This window comes from Ursus americanus, chromosome X (genome assembly GCF_024610735.1).
Source record: "Ursus americanus isolate L20-20 chromosome X, mUrsAme1.1.p, whole genome shotgun sequence".
NCBI lineage: Eukaryota > Metazoa > Chordata > Mammalia > Carnivora > Ursidae > Ursus > Ursus americanus.
Window position 1 is genome coordinate 114,933,492 of NC_142164.1, and position 15,946 is coordinate 114,949,437.

The 15,946-nt window shown below is 41.8% G+C and overlaps 1 protein-coding gene across 7 annotated transcripts in view; it reads left to right on the forward strand.

Moving 5' to 3' along the window:
- ARHGAP6 (Rho GTPase activating protein 6) overlaps positions 1-15,946 on the forward strand; it is a 481,352-nt gene that overhangs the window by 408,232 nt on the left and 57,174 nt on the right. For all 7 annotated transcript variants that reach the window (XM_087859862.1, XM_087859863.1, XM_087859864.1 and 4 more), the window contains exon 3: positions 15,585-15,656. In XM_087859862.1, coding sequence (XP_087715988.1) covers positions 15,585-15,656 — 72 coding nt within the window. The remainder of the gene's footprint in view (positions 1-15,584; positions 15,657-15,946) is intronic.

Genomic DNA, 15,946 nt, shown 5'->3' on the forward strand with positions numbered 1-15,946 from the left:
CTCAGTTGGATAAGAAGAGAAGTTAGGAATAAATACAGAAGTCTGTATTTTTCTTGAATAAGAAGAATCAATGATAGAAAGATGTCAATTATGTCATTAATGAGCTGTAAACTGAACGTGATTCCAAAAACAATTTGTTTTTGTATTATCACTAAATTGTTCTAAACATCATCTAGACAAATAACTATGTAAGAGTAGGCAGGGGAAATCTGAGAAAGAGGTCAAGTGGAGAGTATCCCTATCCATTTATTAAAATGTCATACGAATAAAGCAATTAAACGGGTATTGTACTGCTTCTCAATGGGCAGGTCAATAGAACACAACAGAGTTCAGAAATGAACAAAAATAAATAACAGGAACTTTTGACATGATAAATATTGCTTTTTTTTGGTCAAAGGGAAAAGGATGGATTATTATTACGTATTAGTGACAATGAGACAACCATTGAGAAGAAAACATTGGACTCTGACCTTAGTCCTTACATCAAAATAAGTTGATATGGAAGAAATATTTGATGATTTTTTTTAATGAAACTATGCATGCACCAAAACAAACCATAGCTGGATATTTATATATTTTGACATTGGGGAAGGCGTTGCCCAGAAAACATAAAGAAAGAGAATGACACATTTCACTCTGTTAAAGAACAAAAAAATAGAGTCATCTGTGTGGCAAATAAATAAATAAATAGAAATTGACAGCACATCTGACCAACTGAAGGCTAACTTCTACTATCTAAAGATTTATTACAAAATTAATCTGGAAAAGAAAAATAATTAAAATATAGGCAAATTATAGGCAGCACACAGAAAAAGAAATACAAACACTTGACAAATATTTGAAAAGCTGCTTAGCCTCGTATGTATTAAAGAAATGCAAGCTAAACACCAAGGAGGTTTTTTTTTTCCTCTTAGATTGGAATGGCTCCAAAAGTTGAGTAATATACTTGATGGGAAAATAGACACTCTCATACTATTGGTAGGAGTTTTGCTGTTGCAGTAACTTACAAGGCAATTGGGCAGCATCTAACTTATAAATGGCTCAGCAATCTTACTTCTAAGAATGTATCTCACAGATACACACTTGTGTTAGCTTAGGTAGGCTAACCCCTCGGTGCCCTAACACCACAAAAGTTTCTTACTCAGGCATGTATCCCATGCAGGCTGGCCGTGGGGGCCAGGAGAGGGACTGCACTGGCATGCAATTATTCGGGGTCCCAGGCTTCTCACATCTTGAGGCTCCTCCCTCCTCGAGAGCCATTCATCCAGGAGACAACACAAACTGAAAACTGATAATATTTACATAAACCTTATAAAATGACTGATGAGCTTGATTTGCTCTCCCTTCTAAAGTTGAGCTGTTTCAGAAAGGGACTTTTGAAGATGCTATACAGAACCTAGAGAAATCTTTGGCGGTACAGATCAGGAGGGCTTTCGGTGGCAGGGACCCTATCTGTGACTTTTCCCTGTGCACCTGAGCTGGCCCCATGGAGACAACCATGGAATGTTTCCTCCGGGTCAAAGGCTGCTCTTGGCATAGGCTTTGGAATCAGACTTTCTAGTCTGTAAATGGCCCAATCCTGAACAGCAGAACCAGGAAAACAAATGCAGAGAGAGGGGTCAAGAAATTCAACACCACCTTAGGGCTGCGTGAACTTTTCATTTACTCAAAACACATCAACAGAGTACATCAGATAGTGCGTTAGGCTCAGTTAACATGAATTTGGTAGCATTTTAATATAAATGGTCTAAGGCAGGGGTTAGCAACTGGCCTGCTGGGCACACCCGGCTCCCCATCTGTTTCTGTAAATAAAGTCTTACTGGACACTGCCATGCTGTTTCATGTACATATCGTCTCTGGTGCCTTCAGGCAGCAAAGACAGACTTGAGTAGTGACAGCCCGTATGTCTCACGGGCTCAAGTGTTTACTCTCTGGGCCCTAACAGGAAAACTTTGCTGTTTAAGGTAAGACGAAAGGAAATGACTGATTTCTGCCACAGTCAGGAAAGCATGTTCCTGCGGCTTCACCTATGGCTTCACCTCGTTATATTGTAAACTAAGTATTTAAAGCCGAATGGTTGTTCCACAGGACAGAAATGCATATGCATGTTTTCTGTAGTGCTCCTTTTCCCCCTCATCATTCAGCTAATTGCTGATATCACCTTTGAGAAAGGCTTAGTTTATGTATTTTGAAAACGGTGTCATGGGCTGAGGAATTGTGGATGGTCTCAGAAAAGGTGGACAATAGTTGATACAGGGGTACCCCGATGCCTCAAAATTGCTATTATATGGCTTCCTTATAAAATGGTCCCTCACCATTGTCACCAGTGTAAAACCCATCTAAACAACTTGGTGAAATCAAGAAAATGATATTTTTGATAGGGTAACACTCAAGCTGTCTTTGCGATTTCAGTGTGGTTTGTGATTTCAGTGTTGATTTAAACAAATAAGGGCAACCTGATGGGCAAGGAAATGTACCAGCCCTGGGTGGGAGATCTGACTATCCTCTTTCTACGTTGTTCTTGCTGGCGGAGTCCAGGTGGAGAGGTGATCTGCGAGAACTATTTGTCAAAGCCTTCTGTGTAAGTAAAAATGAAATTGAGACCTGGGGTAAAATCCACAAACTCCCCCAGGGGTGGAAATGGCAGAGAGGAAGTCAACGCCACCAAATAGGGTGGTCAAAGAATAATGTTAGACCACTGGGCTTAGAGGCCCTCGACACATATCTCTATAGCGTGAACTGCCGAGCTACGTATATCTTTTGTGTGTCCACACTCACCTTTTCTGTGACCTCCCAGAGGACTGTGATTTCCCCACAGTCAGGCTGTGTCTTATTTCTCTTTGAATCTGGAACACCAGGTAGACCGCCCCCCTTCTCTGCCAAACTCCACTGCCCCTCAGCAAATCTTCGAGAAGTGAATGAATGCATGCACGCACACATGCACATCTCCTTGAAAATGAAGCTCCTTCCTCTCCTCTTCCCTAACTTTCTAAAGGGCATCATCCACGCCTTTCTCTTCTTTTCCCCAGGATCCCCAGGAATGATTTTGAGACATGAGTGTTTCCCGACTGCTTCACCCCATGCCCAGTTTCCAACTTTGATTGATGGTCTCATAGGGTTGATGTGAGGTTTAAAAGAAGTAAGAACCATGGTGAGCTTCAAACATCTCCCGAAACTGTACACACTCTCGATGAAAGTTACCTGTCACCGTCGCCATCATCATTGTCATCATCACCAGATCACTTTGTCTTGTATCTGCCCTCAGCTTGTCCTTATGTCTCACCTGAACTATAGCCATAGGCCCCCACCTGCTTCCCTCAATTCAGGGCTTCTCCCTGATTCTGCTCACCACACCTGGAACTGTTAGAGTGATCTTCAACCACAGAATCTACTCCTTTGTTGGGGGGGAAAAAAAGGACGAAACAAAACTCCGGAGGCCCCTGTTGCCAACTAATGTCACCGTCAAAGCCATTTAGCACACTATTGCATAGAAAAGAAGAAACCCATTTTGTTTGCAGCCTGTTCTGAGAATGCACCACGGATTTATGTTGCTTTGTCTTAGAGCACTGGGTTTCAAACTCTTTCTCCACAATCTACAGTGAGGAATATGTTTTACGCCTCAGTCCAAGAAACATATAAACCAAATGGTGCTTATCTTTATCAGAGATACACCTCGATATTGTCTCTAATGTTCTCTCTTGCCCTCTTCTATCTGATTCTTTATCCTTTTCTAAAACACACTTGTTGGGGCGCCTGGGTGGCTCAGTCATTAAGCGTCTGCCTTCGGCTCAGGGCGTGATCCCAGCGTTCTGGGATTGAGCCCCACATCGGGCTCCCTGCTCAGTGGGGAGCCTGCTTCTTCCTCTCCCACTCCCCCTGCTTGTATTCCCTCTCTCGCTGGCTGTCTCTCTCTCTGTCAAATAAATAAATAAAATCTTTTAAAAAAATAAAACACACTTGTCATGACCCACTAAGTTTTCGTGTTTCATAAGGGTTTATGACCCACAGTTTGAATAACGCAATATTGGAAGGCAGATGGAATAGAGAAGAGGCAATCAGGAAGAAAAGAACACAAAAGTCAATGTGGAAAACTTGTAGTTCTTGTTTGCTGTGGCTCTTAGGGCCCTGGGAAGGTGGATGGGGCAATGTTTCTGTAGGGCCACAGAAAGGAACCTAGGTTGACCCTTGGCCTAAGTGTCTAGTCCCTTCTCTATCTAGAACCTAACTATGGAGTGCCGGGCGGGAGGCTTCCTTGTGCTGCTTCACTGCTCTCTCTCTCTCTCAATACCGAGCCAGGCGTACAGCCCGGAGGAGGTAGATATGTGAGGCTTTAGCTTCTCAAGAGGTAGAAGCCCTTAATGAAGGCTACAATATCATGTGAAAAGTAATCTACGTCCTCCAGGATTTCCTAGTCAGTCAATAGAGAAAACACAGATCCATCAATTATATTAAAAGATAGAACAGTGGATGGCATTTATCCACATTACCGATGGTGACACGTATAGATACGAGCTGTCTCGTCTACCTAACCCAGCAAAAACTGGGGAATGACGGAGCGGTTTCTCTGCAGGCTCCTCTGTGATTTTCTTCTTGGACGCTCCCCTCCATACCCCAGGGCTTTGACCGTGTCAAGTTCGCCCATGTAGGTTGCTGTATGATTCTGTTCTGCTGCGGAGCAGGCAGCCCGGCCTGATCGCAGGTGGTTCTTTAAGCCATAGGCTTTGTGCCTCTGTAGTCATAAATGGCTTCCTTTATGTTCTCAGACCATAGTTTTCTCTCCAAGGTCTTGTCTCTACTGGTCACATGTACTCATATTTATGTATCTTTTTTGGAGCAGCAACTATTATTGCACAAGGCCTTGGCATCTTGAACAAAACTTTTGTCACTGCAGTTCCTGAAATATTCTGGCACCTTTCGAAGATGTGAAGACTACACTATTCTCTCTGTTGGGATCATGGCCCAAAAGGAAACCTGATAATTACAAAGAATGTCTCATCCCTGAAATATGAATAGGAGCTCCCATTTTTGCTTTTCTTCTTTATTTCCCCATGGGTGAAACAAAGGCAAGTAAGTATTAACTGAAATTAAATACCAAGAGCTTTTATACCAATCATACTTTCCAGATCATTTGAAATGGAGTCGTCAAGATGATTTGCACATTGAATTATTTATAAAACTGTTACACATGCAAAGCTCTGAAAAAGTAGTGTAAGGGGTCTTCACTTAAGATAGGAGTGGACAAACTACCGCCCAAAGGCCAAATCCAGTCTGCCGCCTATTTTTATAAATAAAGTTTTATTAAAACACAGCCACACTCGTCTGTTGCTATATTGTCTAAGGTTGTTTTAATGCTACTGCAGAAGAGTGGAATAGTTTTGGCAGAGACCATATGGCCCACAAACCTGAAAGTATTTACAATCTAGACCTTTACAGAAACGGCTTGTTGGCCTCTAATTTAAGAGGTTAATATTAATTCGATATAGTAATTTATTTTTTTATTATGTTATGTTAGTCATCATACAGCACTTCATTAGTTTTTGATGTAGTGTTCCATGATTCATTGTTTGTGTATAACACCCAGTGCTCCATGCAATACGTGCCCTCCTTAATTTATAGTTATTATCTATGCAGTTGATCCAGCATGCCGTTCTATTCATTTCAATGTCTTCACTATATTTCGCAATAAGAGTGTTTTTTAATGATCAGACCTTTATAACTCTCAGATGTTTTAAGTGATTATATTATGTTTGTGTTTGTATCTGTTTTTTAAAAGATTTTTTTAATTAATTAATTAATTTATTTATTTGAGAAAAAGAGAGAGTGAGAGTGAGAGAGCAGGAGCAGGGGAGAGGGGCAGAGGGAGAGGGAGAAGAAGGCTCTCCACTGAGCAGGGAGCCTGACGCTGGGCTCGATCCCAGGATCCTGAGATCCTGACCTGAGCCGAAGGCAGATGCTTAACTGACTGAGCCACCTAGGCACCCTTAAGTGTTATTTTATATTTATATTATATTTATATTATAAACACTTAAATATAACATAATTCATTGTATAATATAATTCATTGTAATCTGATTCATTGTAATCTGACCTCCCTCCTCTTACCCTCCTTATCGTAGATCCCACCCAACGTACACAGATTCAGACTTTCCAGGGATGTCTTTCTTAGACATGCCTGGCATTACATGACAAGGCTGGTGCAAATATAAGTAGAAAAACACGTCCCACAACAGAGTTTTGGATTATCTTCTGTTAAGATGCTTCAGCTGCCAATTATAGAAACCAAACCCAAAGTGGCTTAAATAATAAAGAGATTGATTGTGTTACTTTACAAGGAGCCCACGGATAGGCCAGTTTCAGGACTCAAGAATTTCTTCTTGGCCATAATCAGTGGGTCACTTTGTTCTTTGGCTGGCTTCCCTCGTTGTGACAAAATGACTGCAGCAGCCACTGGCATCACAGCCTCTATGGCAGCACGAAGAAGCAGAGAAACAGGGATTCTTCATCAGGTATCTTTTCAATAATAGAGGAGTATTTTCCCCGCCGCTTTCCCATAGACTTGCCTACCTTCTTCATCCCCAGAACGCAACGTCTGCCAGTGCCCAAATCCACAGTGGCAAGCACAAAGAAATCACCAGAACTGGCTTGACCTCAGATTCCTTTGCTGAGCCTGGGGTGAGTACTCATCCCAGGATGCATGACCTCCGGGAGGGTAAGCACATCACAAAACAGGAAAGGAAAAAATTGGTAGGGGACATAGTAGGATAAAGATGGATTTAGATTAGAAACTATTGGCGCACATAATGGCAATGTCATCTGTCATTGCAAAGAAGCAATAGGGAGGAAACCATTCTTCTATCACATTTATTTGTTTTAGTGTCTAGCACGGGCCTTGGCATAGATCTGTGGCTCAGGAAATATATGAGACATTGAACGGAATGGGTTTAGAATTCGATCAGAGCACATTTATTTATATAGTGTTTCCATGTTGTAGAGAATTGTTTCCTATGTTTCAAAGAATAATCAAAACCAAGGATGGAAAAGGAAAGGATGAAGACCCTAATAGTTTTCATCTAATTACGTCATTTGTCCAGTTACTGAGTCTGTGAGAGCTGTTTTCATGGGAGCAACTGGCAGAAATTTGGAAGCGTTCCCAAGGCGTAAAGTTTATGATTTAAAGATATTTGATTCCCTTCTTACTTGTTCACTATAAAACAATATCTGTCAAAAGAACAAAAGTAGCATTGGTCCCTTACACAGATGAATCATGGAACACTACATCAAAAACTAAGGATGTACTGTATGGTGACTAACATAACATAATAAAAAATTATTTAAAAAAAAGAATAAAGAAAGGTGGGAAACTCCAAAAAAATAAAAATCAGACCATGTGTAGATACCCTCGTCTGACTACCTTTTCAACTTGAACTATAAGCTTTGGCTTTAAAACAAGTAATGATGAAACTTCTTTAATTTGGAGTTTAATTTCCTTAACAATCCACGGTATTTCTTTGGGATAAGTGATCTCTGTCTTTTTGTTCTCCTACCTGCTTTCTTTCCCTTATGATCCAGGAAAGAAATATGGCTTAAGAAAAGACTTGCCAAAAGCCATTTTTCTTGCTCTGATATTTGGAAACTTCTGTCTCTGCAAATATAATGCCTACCTAGACTAAGTTAAAAACATTGTGTTTGATTTAAGGAATGTGCAATAAAAAATGCAAGTTCAGATGCCTGGAAAGACAGACTAGCTCCTAGCTTAGGGAAAAATAGCAGCAGGGCTGCCCTTTTGGAACATGAGCATATAGCTTTTTTTTTTTTCTTTACTCACAGCATTTGAATATGGAAAAAATGACAGCAAGTAAAAGATCCTTCTAGGGCATAATTTGATCATGACTGGTTATTACAGCAAGCAGTGATTATAAAGAACGCCTTGTTAAGGAAAAACCATCGTTGAGCTTTTCAAACCCATGGCATCCAAGCCATGTGATCTCCTTCCCTACCTTACCTTTTGACAGAATAACAAGCCATGATCAAGAAATCAAATATCTCATTGATTTTCTGTAATAGAAAAATACTTGCTTTGAGGCTCAAGAATCTACAAGGTTTATTTTTCCTCTTAAGGAAAAATTTCAGAACTAATTACTTTGCCAAAATAATTTACACAAAACGGAAAAGGTTTCTTAGCATTTAATTTAACTGCAAGCATGGTGACCTCCAAGAGCTGACTCCCTTTACAACAGTGGGAGAGACTCACAGAATGTTCTTATTTTCTGACCGCAGCTTTGCTAATTTCACCACCACTTCAACATGTAAACTACGAGGATTAGTACATTTCACAAGTACTTTGGGGAGCCTCTGCTCTGAGGAGAGGCATCTCTATTGCTTAAGAATGCCATAAATATTTTCTTCCCTGAGAAACATAGACATTTTGGAAACAGATTTTGAAAAATCTAACCCAAGGTGCTAGCAGGCTAAAGAAACAATGCTTAATTCACTGGGGTTCACACCAAGAAAAATGACTCAATCGCCCTGTTTCTACTTGCCTCCTATTGCAATCAAGGTTAAGGGAAGAACTGCTAAGGATAAGGTGATATATAAGTGGAAACTTTGACCTATGAACTTGATTAAATAACCAACAGTCTATAGCATGGAAGATTTCTTAAAAATAGCATGAAAAAAATATAGCTAGATCCAAAGTTGACCGAACAGTGGGACAAGTTTGGACTTGAATACATTGTTTGCCACTTTTTCCACGTAGACTGCTTTCTTCCAGAATTCTTATTCGTCACTCTCTTAAGCCCTAGTTCTCACCAAAGTAACTGTCGTGAATTAGCAATTTTCTCATCTTTTTTCACCAGTAGAATTCTTGCTTGATAAAGGGTTGGATTACCAGGAATAAGACATTAAGAGGCTTAGGATAAGAAAGGATCTCCTAGACGAAATAGTTACCATGTGATTGAGTGGGGGAAATCCCTACCAAAATTCAAAGGCCCCTGAGAAGACTAACCTCGTCCTTTAAGACCGAACACAAACGTTAGCCTTCCCAAGCAGAGTTGGAGACTGCCTTCTCGCTTCTGACCTCCCACTTGCTAGATGCCTCCACTGAAGCATTTCTTCATTTCGCTTTAGTGAGGTTTCCGTGCATCTGTCTTTGGCACTAAACTCTGAGTTTCTCAAAGGCAGAGATAGTGTCCATTCACCTGGGTTCATAGCACCTAGCTCTGTCTCACCTACAACGTGGGCTGTATCGATGTTGGATGGAGGGATGGATGGAGCAGGGATGGATCAATGTATGGGGGACGAGCCCACTTTCTGGAGGGAAGATGCTGTTTAAACAGATAACTAGTATAGTGTAAATAATATTCCCATGCCAAGGAGATCCGTCACGTTCTGTGGCGCAATATCCGGGGACAGAGAATACTTGTTTGCACACCGAGGCCAGACCGCCACTTCAGCTCCTTTCCTAAATCTCTGCGGCGAATCCCAGTCAGCTCTCAGACTGGAGCATCGCACTGGTCCCATTGGGTCCCCTGTCCTGGGCTGGCTGCCACGTTTCCTGCCAAGAAGCAGGGGTGGCCACTTTCCTGCTAGCTACGTCCCCCTTTTTGTCAGGGCTGCCCTCTCTTCCGTTTCTCGGGACGGACTTTGAAGAGGCAACTCAAAGCAGTAGGGGCAACTTCAAGTCCATTCCACTGAGGATGGCGATGGCGGTAACAACTGGCTCCAACACCCAGCTGCCTTTTCCTGGGATGGGACTTTGCCTGGGGTTTTAGTTGCCCAGCTGTCGTCAGTCCCGCCGTGTTTTCAGTGTTGACTTATGCTCGCCAGATGAACTTACACCACTGAGATGAATCATTGGAAAACACTAGACGTGGGGTATGGCGCAAGGAATGGCCCTTAGGTGCCGGGGCCACTAATAATATTGTAACTTCTTTGACATAGCTTCCTGTCCCAAATTGGAAAGACAATATCTGGTTTAGTCTTTTTCTTGCCTTAGTCTTAGGAGTCTGTGGCTCAAGAGCCCACAAAAAGGGAAGTGGATGAGACTAAAGGATGAGTTTGAGTTTTAGTGAGGGATAAAATACAGTTTTAGTAAACATTTTTTTAAAAGATTTTATTTATTTATTTGACAGAGAGAGAGACAGCAGCGAGAGAGGGAATACAAGCAGGGGGAGTGGGAGAGGAAGAAGCAGGCTCCCAGCGGAGGAGCCTGATGTGGGGCTCGATCCCAGAACGCTGGGATCACGCCCTGAGCCGAAGGCAGACGCTTAACGACTGAGCCACCCAGGCGCCCCCTAGTAAACATTTTTATAAGACATCCACAGATTGTATATGTCGCCTTATCCACATTCGTACATATAATTTAAAAACTGTATTTTGTGTTTTATCAGGACAGGCATGGGAACTTGAAAAGTAAACAGATTTATATATTTATCAGTGTTCTCAGAGGCAAACAACAAGCACCGAGTCTGGATAACTTAGGCAGAAAAGGGATTTAGGGAACCTAAGAACTAGGAGGTGTCATGAGACAGTCTCGTTGGCCAGCAATGAAAACATCACCAGGGCCGTAAAAACAAATCTGGTCGAGCCTCTCATCTGTCACTCCCTTTCCAGAAAACATGCTCCACCAGAGTGGCAGACATAATGGACGCTTTATATTGGCCCAGACACGTGTTTCCTTTCAGATCAGGGAGGTGCGACTGGAAAGATTATTTCAGTAGTTTCAGGCAGGTCAGAAACTCTGACTTGTGAGTCCCCTTCTTGCCATAAAGTTGAGCTCCCAAGTCTGTGTGTTCCAGAGTACTCCAGTGCGTCGTGAGAGCCTCCACCTTCTCCCGCGCTTGACAAACGAGGTTTCAGCCTTTGCTTGAATACGTCCAGTACCTGGGAGAAAGGGCTTTTTAAAACAACAACTATTTTAGAATAATTTTAGATTTATAGGAAAGTTATAAAGTCAGTTACAGAGTTCCCTGATGCCCCTCAGCCATTCTCCTCTAAGGGTAGCATCTTATGTAACCTCGGTTCACTTATCACCATGAAGGAACCGACATCGGTACATTGCTATCAGCCAAACTACAGACTTTGTTCAGATTTTACCAGTTTCCCCACAAAATATCCTTTTTCTGACCCAACGTTCCATCTAGAATACCCCATGCATTTGGCTGGGCATCGTTTTTCTTTCCTTTTCTCTCTTTTGTAAAAAATAATAATAATAATAAACATTTCTGATCTCACACAGTTTCTGGGACTATCACAGCCTGGTTGTTCTGGTTTAGGTTCCGGTCCATGAGGTTTGCCATCAAGCTCAGCCGGGGCTGCAGTCATCTGAAGGCTTGACTGGGGCTGGAGAATCAGTGTCCCGGCCCACTCATGTGGCTGCAGGCTGGAGACTCCAGTTCCTCACCACCACATAGCCCTTTGCATAGGGTTGCTCTTGACACAGCTTCCCCAAGAGTGAGGGATGCAAGACAGAAAGAGCAGCTGAGATGGAAGCCACAGTGAGCAGTGTTTTCTTTCTTGTTTTTGTTTTTGTTTGTTTGTTTTGTGAGGCAGCTCATTCCGTTGCAGAACAGCTCCATTTGCTGAGAAAACGGTCTTCCTATAAATTCCTCCTGGATCCTTGCTCTGGCCAGTGGAGGGCTGGCCAGGAAGTCTCTTTATCCACCATGTTTAGTCCTCTAAAAAAAAATAAAAAAGAACTAGTGTCCCCTGAGTCTTCCCTGCATGCTAAAGACGTGTTCGTACATCCATTCATACAACTGTTCACCGTCAAATGCTGTTCCACACCTGATCTAAATGAGGACAAAATGCTTCATCCGAAGAAATAGAAGGCTGTTTATTCAAAGAAACTGCTCTATTCCTCTACCTGTAGACAGGAGTCTGGTAGAAACATAGCCATAGGCAGACTCGCATTTCTTTCTAAATTGAAAGAAATTGTTATTCAACTGGATATGTAAAAGCTCAGCAATTTATAAACATTTTTATATTTTTCTACCTAAAACAGAAACTGAGTTTGGGTATGGATCGAGCATTGTGACAAGTGGAAAAATGCAACTCTTCTGGAGTTGGGTGTCATATGGTTTGAGCCCATAGCTGCCCTCTAGGTAGAGTTATGCACAGACCAGGGCTTCTCAACCAGAGTGATTTTGTCCCTGCAGGACATTTGGCGATGTCCAGACACATTATTGGTTGTCACAACAGGGACCAGGTGGGCTCTCTGGCATCTAGGGAATTGAGCCTAGGGATGCTGTTAGGTACCCTACTATGCACAGGACAGTTCCTCACAGCAAAGGGTTATCTAGCCCCCAGCATCACTAGAGCCAAGGCTAGAGGTTAGATGCAGTCTCTAAAGGGCCACTTCCCATTCTGCCACCAAGTGTCTCTTTTATAGCATTTTCCCCTCACTTTTTAACTGAGCTCCCCTCACTGCCTTTGAATTCCTTTGGTTTGTGTTCTCTGAGAGTCTGCGTTTCTGGTCCAAGTCAATAGCGAGGCAGCTGTGGTTGGGAAAAGTAAGGGAGGTGCTGCCAAAAGGCATTCCTTCAAACTTCTCTCAGCAGGATTTTCTGAGGATTGGAAACAAGCTAGAACCTTCCTTTGAGGCTAGGATGGAGGTGCAAACTCCAAGACTTGCCAGGTGTGCAGTGCCAGGGTTAGGCGTCCATGCTGGCCAGGGGTGAGTGTGAGGACTGTCTCATTAAGTGAAAAAGAGAATGTTTGTATTTGTTGTAAGTAGCTAAGCATTTTTTAAATTGCAGGTCACTATTCACAAAGATCACTTTTTTTCCCCCTGTAACGAAGGTTCAAGATATTGTTTGGAATCTTGGAGTTTGAAGTACATATTATCCTTGTGGGACTATGTAAACTCTCATGCTGGTGGGAATACAAATGAGTGAAACTAGTGGGAAAATGTTTGATGTTACCTAGTAGAGCTTAAGATTGCGTACATGTTGACCTGACAACGCAGCTTGTACGTATCTACCCTAGAACAGTGGTTCTTTGATTTGAGTGGGAACCAGAATCCCCTGGAGGGTTGGTGAAAGCACACATTGCTGGGCCCCACCCCCGAGTTCCTGAGTCAGTAGTTTTGGGGTGGGACCATAGAATTTGCAGCTCTAATGAGTTCCCAGACTGTACTGACACCAGTGGTCCCAGAGCCACATTCTAAGAACCACTGTCTGAGAGAGGGTCTTGGACATGGACATGGCAAGACATGTGCAACATTGGTCAAAAACATTGGTCCTGATAGTCTCAAGCTAGAAACAACTCAAATTTCCAATGAACCATGGTATATTCATGCCAGAAAGCAGTGTATAGCCATCAGAATGAGGGACCTACAGCTACCCACCTCACCCGGATGAATTTCCGAAGTGTTGCGGAATGACATAATGAGGCAGGAGAGAATACCTGCAGTGTGATTCCATCTATGGGAACCCAAAAGTGGGAAAAACAAACTGTATTCTTTATAAATGCATCTGCAGATAGTAAAACTACAAAAGAAAGCAGGTGATTGATTATTGCAAAAATCAGACCAGTGATTACCTGGGAGGGGAGAGGAAGGGAAGGCACACAGGGGGCTTGGGCACGAGCAGTAGTCTACCTCTGAACTTGGCTGTTGGTGGTGTGGGAGTTGGCCTCCTATTACTTATTTAAACTGTACATTTGTAGTTACACACATCTTTATATATGCTATGTCTTCCAATTAAAAAGAAGTTTTAAAAAATCCTTCTATCTTAAAAGAAAACGTCCCCTATCCTATCTGTGTTCTGGTTCTTTGACAACTTGCTTGAATTTTAGGATCTACCCACTGGTTATAAAAACTAAGTCTCTTAAGCTTTACTATATAGTTTATTTTATTTTTCGTTATGTTCAGTTAGCCAACATATAACACATCATAAGTTTTTGTTGTAGTGTTCAATGATTCATTATAGTTTAGTTATTCTTCTGGGTCAATGATTAAAATGAAGGAATAATAGAATGTATTAAAGAAATATACCTTTGTTACAATCAAATACATTTGGTGGTATGAACTAGTGATGACTGAAGTGTTACAAAGTAAAAGTCCTGTCCTATTTGGAGAATGGATTGAAATCTTGTGTTGTTAGTATGTTTATTGTCATACGTTTTATAATAAGTTATGGGAGGCCATATAATTAATCATCTTCTGGACACTGGAGAGAAGAACATACCCATAATGACAGAGATTGCTGGCTCTTCACCACATTACAAGCGACTTACTTAATGTCCCCCTATACAAGTCTCAGAAGGGTGCACGCTCTTATGAACTATGTCTATTTTGTGAGAGGAAATCATTCTTGCAATATTTCTTTGCTTTTTGAAAGAAGAGGGATTGAATGTGTCTGTTGATTATACTGTGATGTCTTTTGCCTCCAAAAATCCGGGGAGAAGGAGTTGGGAACATCTGCAGCCCTGTGACGATCCTAGGAATGCTCATTTCTGGTTAAGAATGTGCGTGCTGTCTTTTCCTGATATCAGAGTCTGGCTTTTAAATTTGATTGGGCTGAGCCTCTTTCTGAACTGCGCTTTTGAGTGTATCCTGTAAAGAACCAATTCCTAATCCTCCTTTTGAAACATAATTTTCCTTGCGGCACGGGCTGCGCTTCCCCTACTTGATCACAGTGCAGATTCCCGATTCGCGCCTCCCACACATTAAGTTGACGGTTGTGTAATCCTGAACTGCATTCTTGCCATGATGACTGGCAACGTTTTCTGATGACATCCCAGGAATTCAATTGCAGCTGCCTACTGATATGAGTGGCATCTTTATTATTTGGAGAGTTAGCCAGACGCACTAAGTAAGTTTGTTGCAAGCACAAGCTGCTGAAGGGATACATGCCTTACTTATTATAGTGAAAACTTAGAAAGGACCCAAATGTCCATTGGTAGAGGAATGGTTAATGAAATTACGGTACAGCTACACTATGTAATACTATGCAACCCCCCGAGAGAAAGTAGATCTGAATTTATGCACGTGTGTCAGGGGCCTCATGAGGCACTCGATGTGCATCGTCTCATTAAATCTCACAACAACCCCATGAAATTCCCATTTTATAGATGAGGACACTGAGACTTGTCCCAGGTCACACAGTTAGTAAATGGTGCAGCACTAATTAGATCTGACTTCTCAAGACCCCAAATTCATTTCCTTATCCAGTTACACTCTACCAGCTTATAAATGTCAAAACCATATGTTCTGTTGGCTCTCCTCTCGTGGAGATTTGATTCAAGGTGACATTGGTTTGCATAAACATGAAGAATAGGAAGAGACTCATGTAATAGCAACAGCAAACATATCTAAGTGTCAACACTAAATTAATTCTGAAGGAGGTAAGTTTCCTGTACTTTTCATGATTGAAACAAAATTTAAGAGCATACATCAAGATTCTTGTTGTGTGTACTACCCAAGTCAGAGATTTCCGTGTAATTTCAGAGCCATTATTCTGTCTAAAATGCCGAATTATGAGTGAAGTGAGAAGTCATGCTTTTGCTCAAATGTGGGTATTGATAGTGTAAGATACCACGTGTATGCTTGTGTTTACAACTTTTTGTTCTTCTAATATTTACAGATGGACAGAAGAGAAAGAAATCTTTGCGAAAGAAACTGGATTCGCTAGGAAAGGAGAAAAACAAAGACAGAGGTAAGGGACAGAATGAACTAGAGCGGATGCATCGTCCCTGGAGCATAATGGTTGAATTTGGTGGGGTTTTTCAATTGCATAGATTTATGCGGTTCAACTCTGTTATGCAAACTGGATTTCTACGATTGAATGTCATTAAAGCCTGTTTTGGTCTACTCTTTTGTGTTTGAGTGGCCCCGTACTGAATTGATGAATTCAACTGGTTTGAGCAAGGTGTGACTTCGGCCAAGTTTATGGTTCCAATTATGATCCTGGCCAATCAGCAAGGCATAAGAAGAACCTGGGCTGAG